Source organism: Ovis canadensis, chromosome 23 (assembly GCF_042477335.2).
Source record: "Ovis canadensis isolate MfBH-ARS-UI-01 breed Bighorn chromosome 23, ARS-UI_OviCan_v2, whole genome shotgun sequence".
Taxonomy (NCBI): Eukaryota; Metazoa; Chordata; class Mammalia; order Artiodactyla; family Bovidae; genus Ovis; species Ovis canadensis.
Window position 1 is genome coordinate 63,133,920 of NC_091267.1, and position 14,838 is coordinate 63,148,757.

The window sequence follows — 14,838 nt, forward strand, 5'->3', positions numbered from 1 at the left end:
ATTTCTTACCAGGGATGTCACACAAAAGGAAAAAGCTAATAGGTCTCTTCCCAAATAAAAATACCTTTAAGTAAAACCATGAATTTGCCTACAGGATGTAAGAGTTTTGCTCAGTGAGAAGAAAACCAGTAAAAAGGTGGGCATTAACTGGATACCATAGGCTTGTATCTTTCCAGGTCTTTTTCTCTCTCTGCTTTAAGTGTATCCTAGAAACATAAATTTTGTGGACTGATGTAAAAAACAATTTAAAGAAAATGATAGAGGCTCAGTGAACTCTGAGCTTTAAAAATGCTACAACGACAGATGCTGCCAGTGGTACCCACCTGTCTGAATGATTTAAAGCACATTTCTAATCGCTCTGATTGGCAGCTGTAGTCTGTGGAGATCCCATCTATAGGTTTATAGCAACACACTGTTGATTTCTGCTTTCCACCTCCTGGGATGTCTGAAATGGGCTGGAAGGCATCCAGGGTGGAGCATTCTCAGCCCTCCTCTTACTGGGGTCTAGGGGGCCTGGGAGCCCCTCTCAGTTAAATCTTTAAGGGTTGCTGGTCATCATCACAGCATCTCTGAGGGTTTGCTGGGATGGGAGCAGGAGGGCCTGGCAACAACGTCTTTGGTTTCTTTAGAAATGTTAGCTGGTAAAGGGGAAAGCTAGAGTTGTGGTAGGTGGACAGTGAAGAGAAGGGAGTTGGTACCTTTTAAGAGTGGGCTTCCCTGGTAGCTCAGCAGTAAAGAATCTGCCTGCCCATGCAGCAGATGTGAGCTTGATCCCTGGGGTGGAGAAGATCCTCTGGAGGAAGCAAATGGCAACCCACTCCAGTATTCTTTCCTGGGAAATCCCATGGACAGAGGAGCCTGACAGGTTACAGTCCATGGGGTTGCAGAAAGTCGGACAGCTTAGTGACTAAACAAGAACAAACCTTTTAAGAGCATATCACAGAACCATTTTACACTCCAATTTAGCAATACTGCTAGACTTTTGAAGGGCATACTCTTTGAACTGTCGATTCCATTTCTAATAATTTACAGGCAGACACAACTATACAAGTAAGCAAAGATATATGTAAAGGGCATTCCTTGCAGTGTTATTTGAGTTGGCAAAATATCAACAATTTTTTTAAAAAAGAAAAGAAGTGGATATGTACTCATATGAAAAATGGCCAAGAGATCACAGTGAGTGAAAAGTGAGAGAGGACTGTGTATAACGCCATTCATTTCAATTTTAAAAAGATGTACCAGTATATTTGTATCATCAGAACAGGAATGCATGAACAGAAAGATCAGGAGTGGGAGAGAATACTTCTATTTTATATATTTCTAAACTATTTGAATTTTTTATGAGCCTTTATTTCATTTCTAATAAAAATTCAGTACACCCTATCTAAAGTGATACACCTGTTTAGAAAAGAATGAACACCAGGCCTGAGACTGCCATCCTAGAGAGGCCTGCTTACAAGACACATGCTTGGCTGGTGTCTGGAAACGTGGATTTGGGGAGGGTCTTTTGCAGTCCCTGATAAGAACGGCTCACTGAGCCTAAACTGTTTACACCAACAATATTGTTTTTGCTGAGCCAACCTGCTTTCCTGCTGCGACTCTGGAACTGGTACGTGCTAGGCAAAGGGTGCCAACACCACTGGCTACCAGTAGGGAACCCTGAATGCGCAGGCTCAGGTGAGCTTCTCTGGTAAATAGTTGCCAGGGATCATCACAAGCTTCCCAGGGGGCGCTAGTGGTAAAGAACCCGCTTGCCAGTGCAGGAGACATAAGAGACACGGGTTTGATCCCTGGGTCGGGAAGATCGCCTGAAGAAGGGAATGGCAAAACACTTCAGTATTCTTGCCTGGAGAATCCCATGGACAGAGGAGCCTGGCGGGCTACAGTCTATGGGGTTGCACAGAGGACATGTGGGACACGACGGAAGTGACTCAACAGTGGCAGCAGATATCATCACAAGGCGCTACTGTGGAAAAGAAGCATATTCAGCAGGACCGCCCCACTCCGTCCTCCCCTGGGCAAGGACTCCTGAAGCTCGCCCCTGGTTTCCATGTCTGTCACCCCAGGCACCTTCTCCCTTGCTGATGTGCCTTATATCCATTTGCCATAATACATCATAGCCATGAGCACTATGGTTGAGACTCTTCCTAGCAAACGGTTCAACTTGCGGGTGACTATGGGGACTCCCAGCACATTCCTATTATTCTTTTCCATAGAACCTTCTTCCTGACCTTCACAGCATCACCAAAACTTACGATCAAACTGTATATCTTTTCACTTGACTGTAAGATCCGTGAGGTTAACTACACGTACTTGTTACCACTATATATCACACAAATGTTTAATAAAGTTTGTTAAATAAAAATAAGGAAAAAAATCTCAGTTGCTAATAACAGATAATCCGCTGGAGACAAGAGTGTGAGAGATTCCCTTCTAGATACTGGGATCCCCGAGAGACACTCAGACTAAGACAAAAATCAATGGCAGAACCAGACTCTGCACTTAACAGAAAGAACCCGACACTCTCCCCCAGTCCCTCATTTGTGCTCCTCTCCAACAGGAGAAGCCTGTCACAAGAAAGTTTCTTAGCCCTCTAGAGCCGCTGTCACAGGAACAGGAGGTCACAGGCCTCTACTTCTAAGACGCACCGGAGGAGGAAACGTGCTCCTCAGGGCTCAAACTGTCCACTTCCGCTCTCTCACTGTGGTTCCCCTCCCATCTCTCACCTTTCTTGCAAAGAATGGAAAAAGTCACGTTAACCACCATGGACTAGAGGGCTGGACACTTGGCAAGGCAAGGGGTTAATCTCCCATTGACGTGCACACTTATCCAAAGCAAGTTTGTCTCAGTGATGACTAACTCTCTAGATATGGGGAGATGACACCGGCCGGAGTTTGCCCTGGGCTGCCCACATTGCTGGTAACGACTCAAATCCTCCCTAAGACCCTGGCCTCGGGGCCACGTGATTTACCTGCCTCTAGATGCCTGGGTCCATCCTCAGGGTGTATTTTCTGCACTCCATCATCTCAACCCTACGGCATTCATCTACAGCTTATCACAAAGAGACATTAATCTGCCACTGGCAGTGTTATCAGGCCTCCGCAGTGAGTGCTGTGCTATGTGGTCTGGGAGAAAGCCTCCGAACTCCTGGAGGGTCCTTTCCTGGGTGTCCTCTGAAGGGCTGTGGCCAGCATCAGTGCCTGCCTCCAAGCATCGGCAAGGGGGCTCCCCGGACCAGCAGGGCTTGTTGCTTTCCCAGCCCAGGCCGCCTCTCCCTTCAGTTACTTGTAGGCTTGTTCACCTGCCCACTCCCAGTCTATAACAGAATGCAAATACCTACAGGTATATTCAGGGCCGCGCCTCCCCAGGTAGGTGCTTGATAAATGTGTTTAGGTCAATCGGTACTTTGTTCCTTCTACCTGTAGAATGGACACAATATTTGCTGCCTTTTTGTTATGCTCATGAGAAGGAAACAACTAAAGTTTTGGAGATCCTAGAAAGCAACATTCCAGAACTGTAGATATAAGGGTCCCCTGAATCCTACTGCTCCATTTATGTTTCTGGCCGTAGGGAGGTTCCACAGACTGCTAGCAGAAATCAAAGGCGCTGAAACCAGGATCTGAAGGGATTTAAGTACTTTTACACCTGCTCCAAGGAGACGGAAGACAAATGACACAATGGACACCTGCAATGTCTCCACAGTTAGACTCACCATGACCCCTTCAGACTGGCCCCCTTTCCCACATCCCTCCACTAGCTGGTACCTTTTGCAGTTGCCTCTGCCATCCCTTGCTCCCTTCCTTTCATCAGGCCATCCTCAAATTCTCAGACTGAAACGACTGGCAGGCCCCTCACCCCCCAACCCCCAACCGTGATCCAGACTGGGGCTGGCACTGACCACACCCTGCCCGGCTCTGGCCTGGGTGCTCCACTTCTGTCTCTCCACTTCCGGAGCTCTTTACCTTGCTGGCCTTCAGGATGTTGATCTGTTCTTCATACACGGTATCTCTGTTTTTCTCCAGAAAACCATCTGAAAGGTACTCCACCTGGGGCCACGGCCAGAAACAGAAAGGGTAGTTACCGCTCCTGCGTGACCCAGGGCCCTCACCAGCATCTCCACTGGTTTTATCTCATCCACAGCGTCTTCTGAAAAGAGCTGTGTGTACATGGGAAACTCATGGATGCTCTCATCTAAAATGTAAACCCAACATGTACTGAGATTTACAGAGAGGAAGTTGAATATTCATTTTGTGGAAAACCACATTCTTTTGCAGTCCATGGGGTCGCAAAGAGTCAGACACAACTGAGCGACTGAACAATAACAATATTGGTCTGGGCTTCCCTGGTGGTTCAGACAGTAAAGAATCTGCCTGCAATGCAGGCAGAGAGCCAGGTTCGATCCCTGGGTTGGGAAAATCCCCTGGAGTAAGGGAATGGCTACCCACTCCGGTATTCTTGCCTGGAGAATTCCATGGACAGAGGAGCCTGGTGGGCTATAATTCATGGGGTTGCAAAGAGTCAGACAGGACAGAGCAAATAACACATTGTTTCAAACATGAAGGAGCGAATAACACATTGATTCAAAAAGGAGTTCCCATAAGATGGCCTTGGACAGAAGGCTTCCTTTGGGTGCTCTAAATGCAGCTTGTCAGCCTCATGACAGATGTACTGAATTAGAACTTGCCTTTGAGCAAGACCTGGTGATGTACATGCACATGAAAATTTGAGAAGCCCTGGGCTACTGCACATGGAACACAATCCACATGGAGAAATTCGAAGTCTATACCAGCTGCTGGGCAATGAGCCACGTGGAGAAGGAACCACTCTTTCCTCTCTCAGGCTCCAGGAGGCTAGACAAGGCCCCACCCAAGAGACTCCAGGCTACTTACCTGACTTCAAAGGTCAGCTCCCTCTTAGCCCAAGAACCCAAAGTCCCCTGAGGGTGGGGCTCTCGGAGTGCTGAGCCCACCATGAGAAGACCCACCTTATCTGCAAAGTGGATGACAATGAAGGCCTTGTTGGACATGCGGGGTTTCTGGAAGTGTTGGCTGCCGGAGTGCCTGTCGTAGAGCTTCTGAGTCCAGTTCTGGTCGGTTCCTCTGGGGACCTGTGGATTCACAAAATCAGGGGTTTTGCAAAGAGGAAAAAGGAAGTCGAGAGTAGAGGCAGGGTGATGGAGTCTGCCAGGAAGTTAACCTCATCGAGGCTAGACTCAGCACTCAGACCCGGACCCTAACCGGATGTGGAAAGTAGACTCAACCATGGACACCTGGGATCCCACACAGCATGCTCTCAGCATGCCCTGCGTGCTGGCTCCTGTGGTGTCTACAGGCGTGCACTGAGCCTCAGGGAACCTGCCGGTTGGCAGATGCTGGAAGAGCTGGGAGAGGACGAGGGTGGAGGCGAAGGTTGCAAGAGCAGAATCACAACCCACGGGACAGAGCTGAAGATGCTTTTTCGTTCTGGTGGGGCCAGTGACTTCAGGGTCACGAACACATCACCCCATCTCCAGTCCGAGCTCCTGTTCGCTCAGGCCAACTCCTACAGCTGGACAGCTCGCCCTCTGTCTCATCTGAACACCAGTGTCCAGGCTCAGCTCAAGTCTGTCCTTTTCTCTGGAGCCTTTCTTGACCACCCTCGATCCCACTTTGGAATTCTTCCAGTTGAGTTCTTACACATGCGCTGTGCAACACTGTTCATCAGTTGTTGGTTTTTGTGTATTGTCTCGTCTCTATAAACTGTAAGTTTGTTGCACTTGAGAAATATGTCTGTTTTTTTCCTGCCCCTCAAAAAACTTAAAACTGGGTTCCAGCCACAAACTGGGTGCTAAGTACCTAGTGACTGAACTATGCAGTACTGATCTCTACCTCCCTCAAATTTACATTTAGTGATTTCACTCCATTAAGGATTCTGAAGAGCAGCCTCTTTCCATATCTTTAGAGATAGCTTCGAAAGTGAAAACGCATCATGCTTTGCTGAAAACAAAACACAGAGCCACTCTACCCACCTCTCAAATTATCAAAGATGATGGCACCTTGTCAAATATGAAGGTACCCCTCCTTCATTCTTGACCATCACTGCACACACCCTTTCCTCAGCTATGGGCTACCAATGACTTGCCCTTGCATTAGTTTAGCCTGTACATTTGGATCAGGCAGGGTTGAAGGTGACCCTTGCACTAGCCATTTAAAAAGGGCTTTGTTTAGTAAATTAATAAAACCTGTGCATATGAAAAATTGCTTACCCACTTGAAAACAAATTTCTCAAATACTTTGTAACCAAACAGATTTTTCTCAATATTCAACTTGGTGTAACTGGTACTGAATATCCAGTGTTAAGTGCCACAGGATTTTTAAGAAAACTTTTTCTTCAAGGAGGCTATTAATTGCATTGGGCAGACAAAATAAAATATATTTAATTCCGCATTTTAAAATATATTGTTTCATATTTGTCTCCAAGCAGCTTGTGTTCAGAAACACCAGGTGTGGGGGAAGCAAGAGGCCAACCTGGCTGAGCTCCCAGGAGGTGAAAACAGAAGCACAATGGACCCAAACCTAGCAGACCTGGGGCAGACAGGACAGGAAGGACAGGACCACGATGAGAAGCCCCACCTGGGTCAGCACCTGCATTTGCCAGTATCCAGCTCATCTTATCTTGTCCATGAAACTGGACTTCTCAGCAGATTTCATAATCCTACATATTCCCTAAATCAGACTCGCATGAATCAATGAGTAAGAGAGGCCCGAAACCAAGGTCATATATAAACATATTTCCTGACAAGGGTCGGTCTCTGTTCTCACCCCAATCCTTGACTAAAAATGAAGGCCAGCAGAAATTCATAGGAATGAAGAATCTCAGATAATGCTAAAAGCAAATGTCCAGAGAACTTATTGCCAGGCGATTTTCTATACATTTTATTATATTAACTCATTCAATCCTATGAACTAGGTATTAGTTTCTCAGTCATGTCCAACTCTCTGCAAACCCCATGGAGTATAGCCCACCAGGCTCCTCTGTCCATGGGCTTCTCCAGGCAAGGGTACTGGCGTGGGTAGCCATTTCCTTCTCCAGGGGATCTTCCCGACCCACGGATTGAACCTGGGTCTCCTGCATTGCAGGCAGATTTTTCACCATCTGAGCCACCAGGGAAGCTACTCCATACATTTTACAGGTGAAGAAACAGAGCAGTTAGGTAACTTGCCCCAGGTCACACAGCTGGCAAGCAGCAAAGCTGGGGTTCAAGCCAGGACAGGCTGGTTGGTTGACATGCTCCTCACTGTTTGGGCTTCCCTGCCCGATGAGAGTTTTAAAGGAGCCACAAAGGCACAGTCAGGTGGGAAGCAGTCGTTTCCAAAAATCTTTCCAATAAGTAGATTTAAAACAGGCATTGGAGACAATAAGCAAATCTTGTATTTTTATAAAATCTAGATTGCGGTTATCAGTAGCTTTGGAATATGCTGCAAATCAAATCCTTTAAAAAAAAAAAAAGTATCTGCCAGCAGCTTCATGCAAGCTTTCTTCCTCTCCAAAGGCACTGGGCCAGGAGCCTGGACTCCAGCTCTGCCTTCATCTAGGTGGGTACTGTCCCTCAGGAGGTGAATCCCTCTGACCTGCTCTGCTGGCCACTGGTCACACCAAAGGTGAAGGCCACATCTAGATGAAACGTCTCAAATTGGCAAATGTTGTAGAGATAAGAAGTAGATTTGTGGTTGCCTAGGGCTGTGAGGGAATGGAGAATTTCTGCTAATGTTTATCTTTAGGGGATGATGAAAATGTTGTGAAATTCATGGTTTCACAACTCTGAATACACCAAAAAAACCCCCACTGACTTGTGTATTTTAAATACGTGAGTTGGATGGTTTATTAATTCTATCTTAATAAAGCTGTTAAAATACATTAAACCTGATTTTACTCTTTGCTACTAAAATAAAACAAAAAACTGGGGGGTGGGGAATGAAATAATCCTTGGACTTACTAAGTCCCTCATCTCCAACAGCCTGGGGTATAAAACCTGTGGCCTAGGACAGCTTTTCACCAAGGCACTCCTGGAACCCTCGTAGGAATGTCTGGCTGCCATCACTGGCCTGAGACATCGCCTGGGGTTAAAGCCTGCCCCAGCCCAACAGCTGACAAGAGCTGGCTGATAAGGAGCCTAAAGTCAGTTATTCCACCTGTTTCTTGTCCCATCTTCCTGAGCCTGTGCCACCAAGACAGCCTTCCAGGCCTCCATCTCACTCCATCTCAGAACTCTGTGGGCTACCTGATGACTCCCACCCCTGGGGACCTCTCAGGTGGCCCTGCCTGCATCAGCCCTGAATCCTCCTGTGACAGCTGGGCCTCCAGGTCTCTGTTGCTCCAGGCAGAAGTGGCTCCTTCCTCCTCACCTGCAGCCATCTCCTCCTTCACTTTCCCACCTTCACAGAACACCACTTTCGCATGCTCAGCAAAACACTAAATCTAGACCAACCCAGAAGCAGAAGATATTAAGAAGAGGTGGCAAGAATACACCGAACTATACAAAAAAGATCTTCATGACCCAGATAATCACAATAGTGTGATCACTCACCTAGAGCCAGACATCTTGGAACACGAAGTCAAGTGGACCTTAGGAAGCATCACTATGAACAAAGCTAGAGGAGGTGGTGGAATTCCAGTTGAGCCATTTCAAATCCTAAAAGATGATGCTGTGAAAGTGCTGCACTCAATATGCCAGCAAATTTGGAAAACTCAGCAGTGGCCACAGGACTGGAAAAGGTCAATTTTCATTCCAATCCCAAAGAAAGGCAATGCCAAAGAATGCTCAAACTACTGCACAATTGCACCCATCTCACATGCTAGCAAAGTAATGCTCAAAATTCTTCAAGCCAGGCTTCAGCAATATGTGAACTGTGAATTTCCAGATGTTCAAGTTGGATTTAGAATAGGCAGAGGGGCCAGAGATCAAACTGCCAACATCTACTAGATCATTGAAAAAGCAAGCGAGTTCCAGGAAAACATCTATTTCTGCTTTACAGACTATGCCAAAGCCTTTGACTGTGTGGATCACAGCAAACTGTGGAAAATTCTTAGAGAGATGGGAATACCAGACCACCTGTCCTGGCCTCTTGAGAAACCTGTATGCAGGTCAAGAAGCAACAGTTAGAACTGGACATGAGAACAACAAACTGGTTCCAAATTGGGAAAGGAGTGCGTCAAGGCTGTATGTTGTCACCCTGCTTATTTAACTTCTGTGCAGAGTATATCATGAGAAATGCTGGGCTGGATGAACAACAAGCTGGAATCAAGATTGTGGAGAGAAATATCAATAACCTCAGATACACAGATGACACCACCCTTATGGCAGAAAGTAAAGAAGAACCAAAGAGCCTCTTGAAGAAAGTAAAAGAGGAGAGTGAAAAGGTTGGCTTAAAACTCAACATTCAGAAAACTAAGATCATGGTATCTGGCCCTATCACTTCATGACAAATAGATGGGGAAACAATGGAAACAGTGAGAGACTTTATTTTCTTGGGCTTCAAAATCACTGAAGATGGTGAGTGCAGCCATGAAATTAAGTGATGCTTACTCCTTGGAAGAAAAGCTATGACCAAGCTAGACAGCATATTTAAAAGCAGAGATATTACTTTGTCAACAAAGATCTGTCTAGTCAAAGCTATGGTTTTTCCAGTAGTCATGTATGGATGTGAGGAATTGGACTATAAAGAAAGCTGAGCACCGAAGCATTAATGCTTTTGAACTGTGGTGTTGGAGAAGTCTCGTGAGAGTCCTTGGACAGCAAGGAGATCAAACCAGTCAATCCTAAAGGAAATCAGTCCTGAATATTCATTGGAAGGACTGCTGCTAAAGCTGAAACTCCAATACTTTGGCCAGCTAATGCAAAGAACTGATGCACTAGAAAAGACCCTTATGCTGGGAAAGACTGAAGGCGGGAGGAGAAGGGGACGACAGAGGATGAGAAGGTTGGATGGCATCACCAACTTGATGGACCTGAGTTTGAGTAAACTCCGGGAGTTGGTGATGGATAGAGAGGCCTGGTGTGCTGCAGTCCATGAGGTTGCAAAGAGTCGGACACGACTGAGCGACTGAAGTGAACTGAACTGAGACCAACCCAGCCACCCATCCTGTCCTTTCCCAGACCTGGGTGGCTGGCTGAGATCACACACCAGCTTCCCTTCCCTTCATCAACTTCTGCTGGTAACTGAGTATAACTTAGCATTAGTTCCAAAAAAGAAAATAAAATTCCAGGGTGAGCAGCACTTCTATAGATTAAGATGCTATGCCCAGATTGAAGGGGACTTTGACCGCGCCTTGACAGCAGCTACATACATCTCACTCTCTGATAGTCTCAGACCTCATATCTCTGCACTTGGTATTCCTCGTCCCTCCCTGGAGGGCAGCCTGTCCCCACCTCCTCTGTTCTCCTCGAACTTCTAACCCTGCTGCCTCTCAGCAGATGCCCCATCTCCTCCGTCACAGGGAAGCAGGCTGCCATGCAGGAAACCTCATATTTCTGCTCTACACTCAGAGATTCATCAGAACACAACGCCTCGGACCCTCCTCAGGGGAGGGAGCGCCTCTCCTCCTGGTTGGCCTCCCGAGCACACATCCCCTGCCTCTTGGGTACCAGGAGCTGCCCATCTTCCCTCTTCTGAATCCTCTCCAGCCCTCCCTCCCTCTCAGCTCCTCCTTAGGAGTTCAGACTCGCCCCCTCCACCACCTCACTCCTATTCACTCCTCCAGTTACCCAAGTCAGACTTCTGCCCAGACAAGTCCCTAGAAACTGCTCCAACCAACAACTGGCTGTCACGTGCAGGGCCATCGAGGCCCTCACCCGCTGCCTCCCTCCTCAGAAGCGCTCGGCATCTCCTCCTGGCCAGTGCTCAGCTGACTCCACAGTCTCTCTCCAGCTTACCTTTCACGGTTCTCAGGGAGCCCTGCTGAAAAGTCAGTCACATCTGATCGTGTCTCTCCTGCTCTTCACTCCCTTCCATCCTCCAGACACCTTCGCTGGGCAGGCGAGGCCAAGTCTCCCATTCTTGATGGTTCCTGCTTCCCACCCTTGCCGGCCACCAGCATGGGCCCGGGACAAACCAGACCATCTCAGGTTCTGCAAACATGACATTCCCTGTGCCCAGGGCGCCTCTCCCCTCATGTGACCCCTGCTCATACAGCTGCTCTGGGGGCGCTCCCCCCTACCCCCGCCCTCTCATCTCAGTGTTTCCATTTCCCGTCAGCTCAGGAGATGTTCTTTTTGTTCGCCTGACCCCTCAGGGGCGCGCTGAAGGGAACCTGGGGTTTGTCAGGAGGATGAATGTGGGCGCCGCTTGCCCTCCGACCACCACAGGCTTCAAAGCTGCTCACACCCAGCCGCCCTAGGGCTGCATCTGGAGAAACCACAAGGCCTTGGTCTTCATCCAAAATCAGCTCTCACGAGAGCAGGCTGGCCCAGGTCAGGGGACAGCAGGTATTCAGTCAGCTCTCACGAGAGCAGGCTGGAACTGGTCAGGGGACAGCAGGTATTCAGTCAGCTCTCACGAGAGCAGGCTGGAACTGGTCAGGGACAGCAGGTATTGACTCCCGAGTGCAGCCTGCTGTCCTTCTACTGCCTCAGCAACATCATCATGACCAGGAAGGTCTGTCCTCGTCGGCTCCTCGGGCTGGGCTCCATGAAACGAGAGGATCCCAGTCAACAGGGGAGAGTCTGCCTCCCTGACTCAGCCCTGCCTGCGTCTCTCCAGCCTGAGACACTGTCTTCACCCACTGGAACTGCTTCTAGGGGTCAAGGTCTCATTTTCACAAAATTCCTGCTCAAACGCAAGTATGTCACTTATGAGGAAATGTGCACTGATGTCTCAATTCCTATCAGTCCTTGCTAGTTCGTTCCTCCAAGAGGAGGATTTATAAGTCAGACTTATTACAGAACAATTTCCATACAGCAAAACGCACCCTTTATAAGTGTACAGTTTCATGGCTTCTGACAAAAGCAATAACTACTGGTTAAAAATCCATCTATTAGGATTCCTCTGGTGGTCCAGTGGTTAGGAATCCACCTGCCAATGCAGGGGGCAGGGCTTCGCTCCCTGGTCGGGAAGATCCCCCACGCCACAGAGCAGCTAAGCTCGTGTGCCACACCTTCCGAAGCCCGCACACCTGGGGCCCACGCTCCACAGCAAGGAAGCCACCGCAGGGAGGAGCCTGCTCACCGCAGCTAGAGAGCAGCGCCCGGAGAGAAGGCCCATGCGCGGCAACCAAGACCCAGCGCAGCCAAAAAAGAAATAAAAATTTAAAAATCCATCTGTTGCTAGACACCGTATCCAATTATACTGAATGAGTCTGAATTCCCACAGCAGCTAAATCTCACAGAAAATGGTTTCCACACCGTGGGCTCTTGTGTCAGTCCTGTAATTCGGTGCTCATCTTGTCTCCCCTGCTGCATCTGTGACTTGGTGCCCACTGAGGCCCCACGCGGCACTCTCACAGCACCACCCCCGATCTATCTCGACACTCTGGGCACACACCTCCGTCCCCTAGGGACTAGCGGGAAACCCCAGCTTACCCTCAGATCTCCCTTCTAAGGAGCCTCAGGGACAGGGAAGCAAGCATCTAACAGAACCCCCTGGCTGTGGGCAGCTCAGCACTCTTTCTGACCTGGTGAGGGCCCTGCCCTGGAGGTCACTCAGCTGTCCCTAGGCCCTGGTCCTTGCCCACAGCCCTCCATGGGCCCCTTGCTCAGGCCAGGCTCTTCCCAAGTACCATCCTGTCCTTCTTCACCCTTTGCTGGCTGGCAGGGAGACCCCTGTCCCTTCTCCTGAGGGCTTTCCCCTCAAGACCAGATATACAGTAGGTGCATAATATTGAGTTGGCCAAACATTTCATTCTGGTTTTTCCATGTTATAGAAAAACTCAAATGAACTTTTTGGCCAAATCAATACCTTCTGGGGGTTTGGCAGGAGTTTGAGTTGGATACGGTCTGAAACTTAAATCCCCTAATTTTAAAAATTTGACCCAAACAAAAGGCACCATAGAGCATAACGCAGAGACCATGCATACAGACGCAGCCGGGTTTTATTTCCCCTCGGCTTCTGGAAAGTAGTACAGGCTGTGCGCACTCGGTAGGAAGACAGACAGGAAGGTGTGGGGATCCGCTGCACCGGGAATACCCAAGGCTGCCAAGTCCAGGGCTTTGTGGGGGATGCTTTCAAAACTGCTACATGTTGGCACCCTGGTCCTCCCTGAAACCACTGCCTACTTTTCAGCTGCATTGCTAAGCCCTCCTCCACCACCCCCAGAACCACCATCTCCCCAGCCCTGTGCTGCAAGGGGCGCACCGCACTCCCTCACCCAGGGGCTTGGGTCCCCCCGCTTCTGGACAGCAGCCTGAGGTCTCTCACCGTGCAGTGACCAGTGTTCTCACCGCTGCAGCCTGACATTCTGGGGACACACTCCCTTGGGCAGCGGCACCTCTGAGAACCTCAAACCAGGAGGCAAAACGAACCCACAAGTGACCTTGGCTTGCCTGCCAAAGGCAAGGTCGATCAGGGAAAATTGATAGGGCAGCTGCTGAATTCACAGACTCCGTCCCCCTGAGGCAGTGGGGGGTTCCTGTGAGAGGAGAAAGGCGAGGATGGGTCCCTGGGGGCTGCGGTCTGCAGCAGTTAGCGCTTCATTGCAGAGCGAGGTTGAGCCGCTGGCTCAGAGCCTTGTCCACCCTTGGACGTCACCGCTGGGTGAGGGAGGGAAGAGCCAGAGCCCTCCTGGAGCCGGGCCTGGGGGGCTGTGCTGGTTCAGAGGCCCGGAACTGGATGGAGGGCGTGGTTGGGGTTGTGGAGCTGGAGGAGGCTGTGGAAAGGATCACCAGAGACGGAAGGGAGGGGAGCACGCCCCCGAGTGTCAGAAGGGAGCTGCTGGCAGTGGACGTGGAACCGAGACAATGAGGGAGGGGTACACACCGGGCAGGGGAGTGGTGCTGCTGCAGGGCCTGGGCTGCGATGTCTGTCATTCGGCCGGTGCTGCCCGAGCAGGGACAAAGGGACAACTGTTCTATCACCTTTATCACAACCTCAGGGGGGCGGGGGTGAGCCAACACAGCCCCTGTCACCCCAAGGAATTACCTGTTCCCAAGTCTGACACCAGACCAAGTCCCCAGCTTTGAGAATGTGCTAAAAACCATCAGATAAAAGCATGCTGTGGATTTCAGCGTAGTTTCACTGTCTTCCACTGTTTTGTTTTCAGTCTTTCTCATTTTCAAAGGCAGTGAAAGTTTCTGGAAAGGAAACATCTGCTCCTCCCAAACCATCATGCCACAAGCCACTCCACAGCCCAGACACGGGAGATCACCTGGGCTCTTCCCTTTCAATGCCGAGACCCAAGCAGCTTCTACACCTCTTGATTAGAGTTTCCACCCCTGAAGGAGCTGGCATACATTTACCATAACTGCCAAACACCAAATCAGGAGAAGTTTGGAAGACCATCAGACCCAGTGCCCATCAATTCATAGAGCAGAAACCAAATGCCAAAGCAATTAGATGACTGATAACACAGGAGTTCCCCTGCCCCACACACCCAAAGCTGCCTGGTTCTCTCCATGCTGGCAACTCAGGGCCCCTCCTGTCATAGCAGGTAGTGTCCATGACAAGCTGCATGGGGGAAATCCACAGCTCTCACTTGCCACCAAGCCACGTGGCTCTTGCCACTCACAAGCCACCTTGCATGGTAATCCTGGGCTCTTGGCCCTCCCTCTCCGGGATGCCTGTCTAGAAGTTGTGGTCCTTTCTCAGCACCTAGGAGATGTGGGGCACCAAATCCATACCACCATCACATCACGCCAATCCTTAACAC

The 14,838-nt window shown here is 49.4% G+C and overlaps 1 protein-coding gene across 2 annotated transcripts in view; it reads right to left on the reverse strand.

Moving 5' to 3' along the window:
- The window catches only part of MYO5B (myosin VB), a 339,036-nt gene that overhangs the window by 84,892 nt on the left and 239,306 nt on the right, over nt 1–14,838 (reverse strand). For both annotated transcript variants that reach the window (XM_069568511.1, XM_069568512.1), the window contains exons 13-14: nt 4,985–5,107; nt 3,963–4,046 (exon numbers count right to left, since the gene is read on the reverse strand). In XM_069568511.1, the coding sequence (XP_069424612.1) occupies nt 3,963–4,046; nt 4,985–5,107 (207 nt within the window). The remainder of the gene's footprint in view (nt 1–3,962; nt 4,047–4,984; nt 5,108–14,838) is intronic.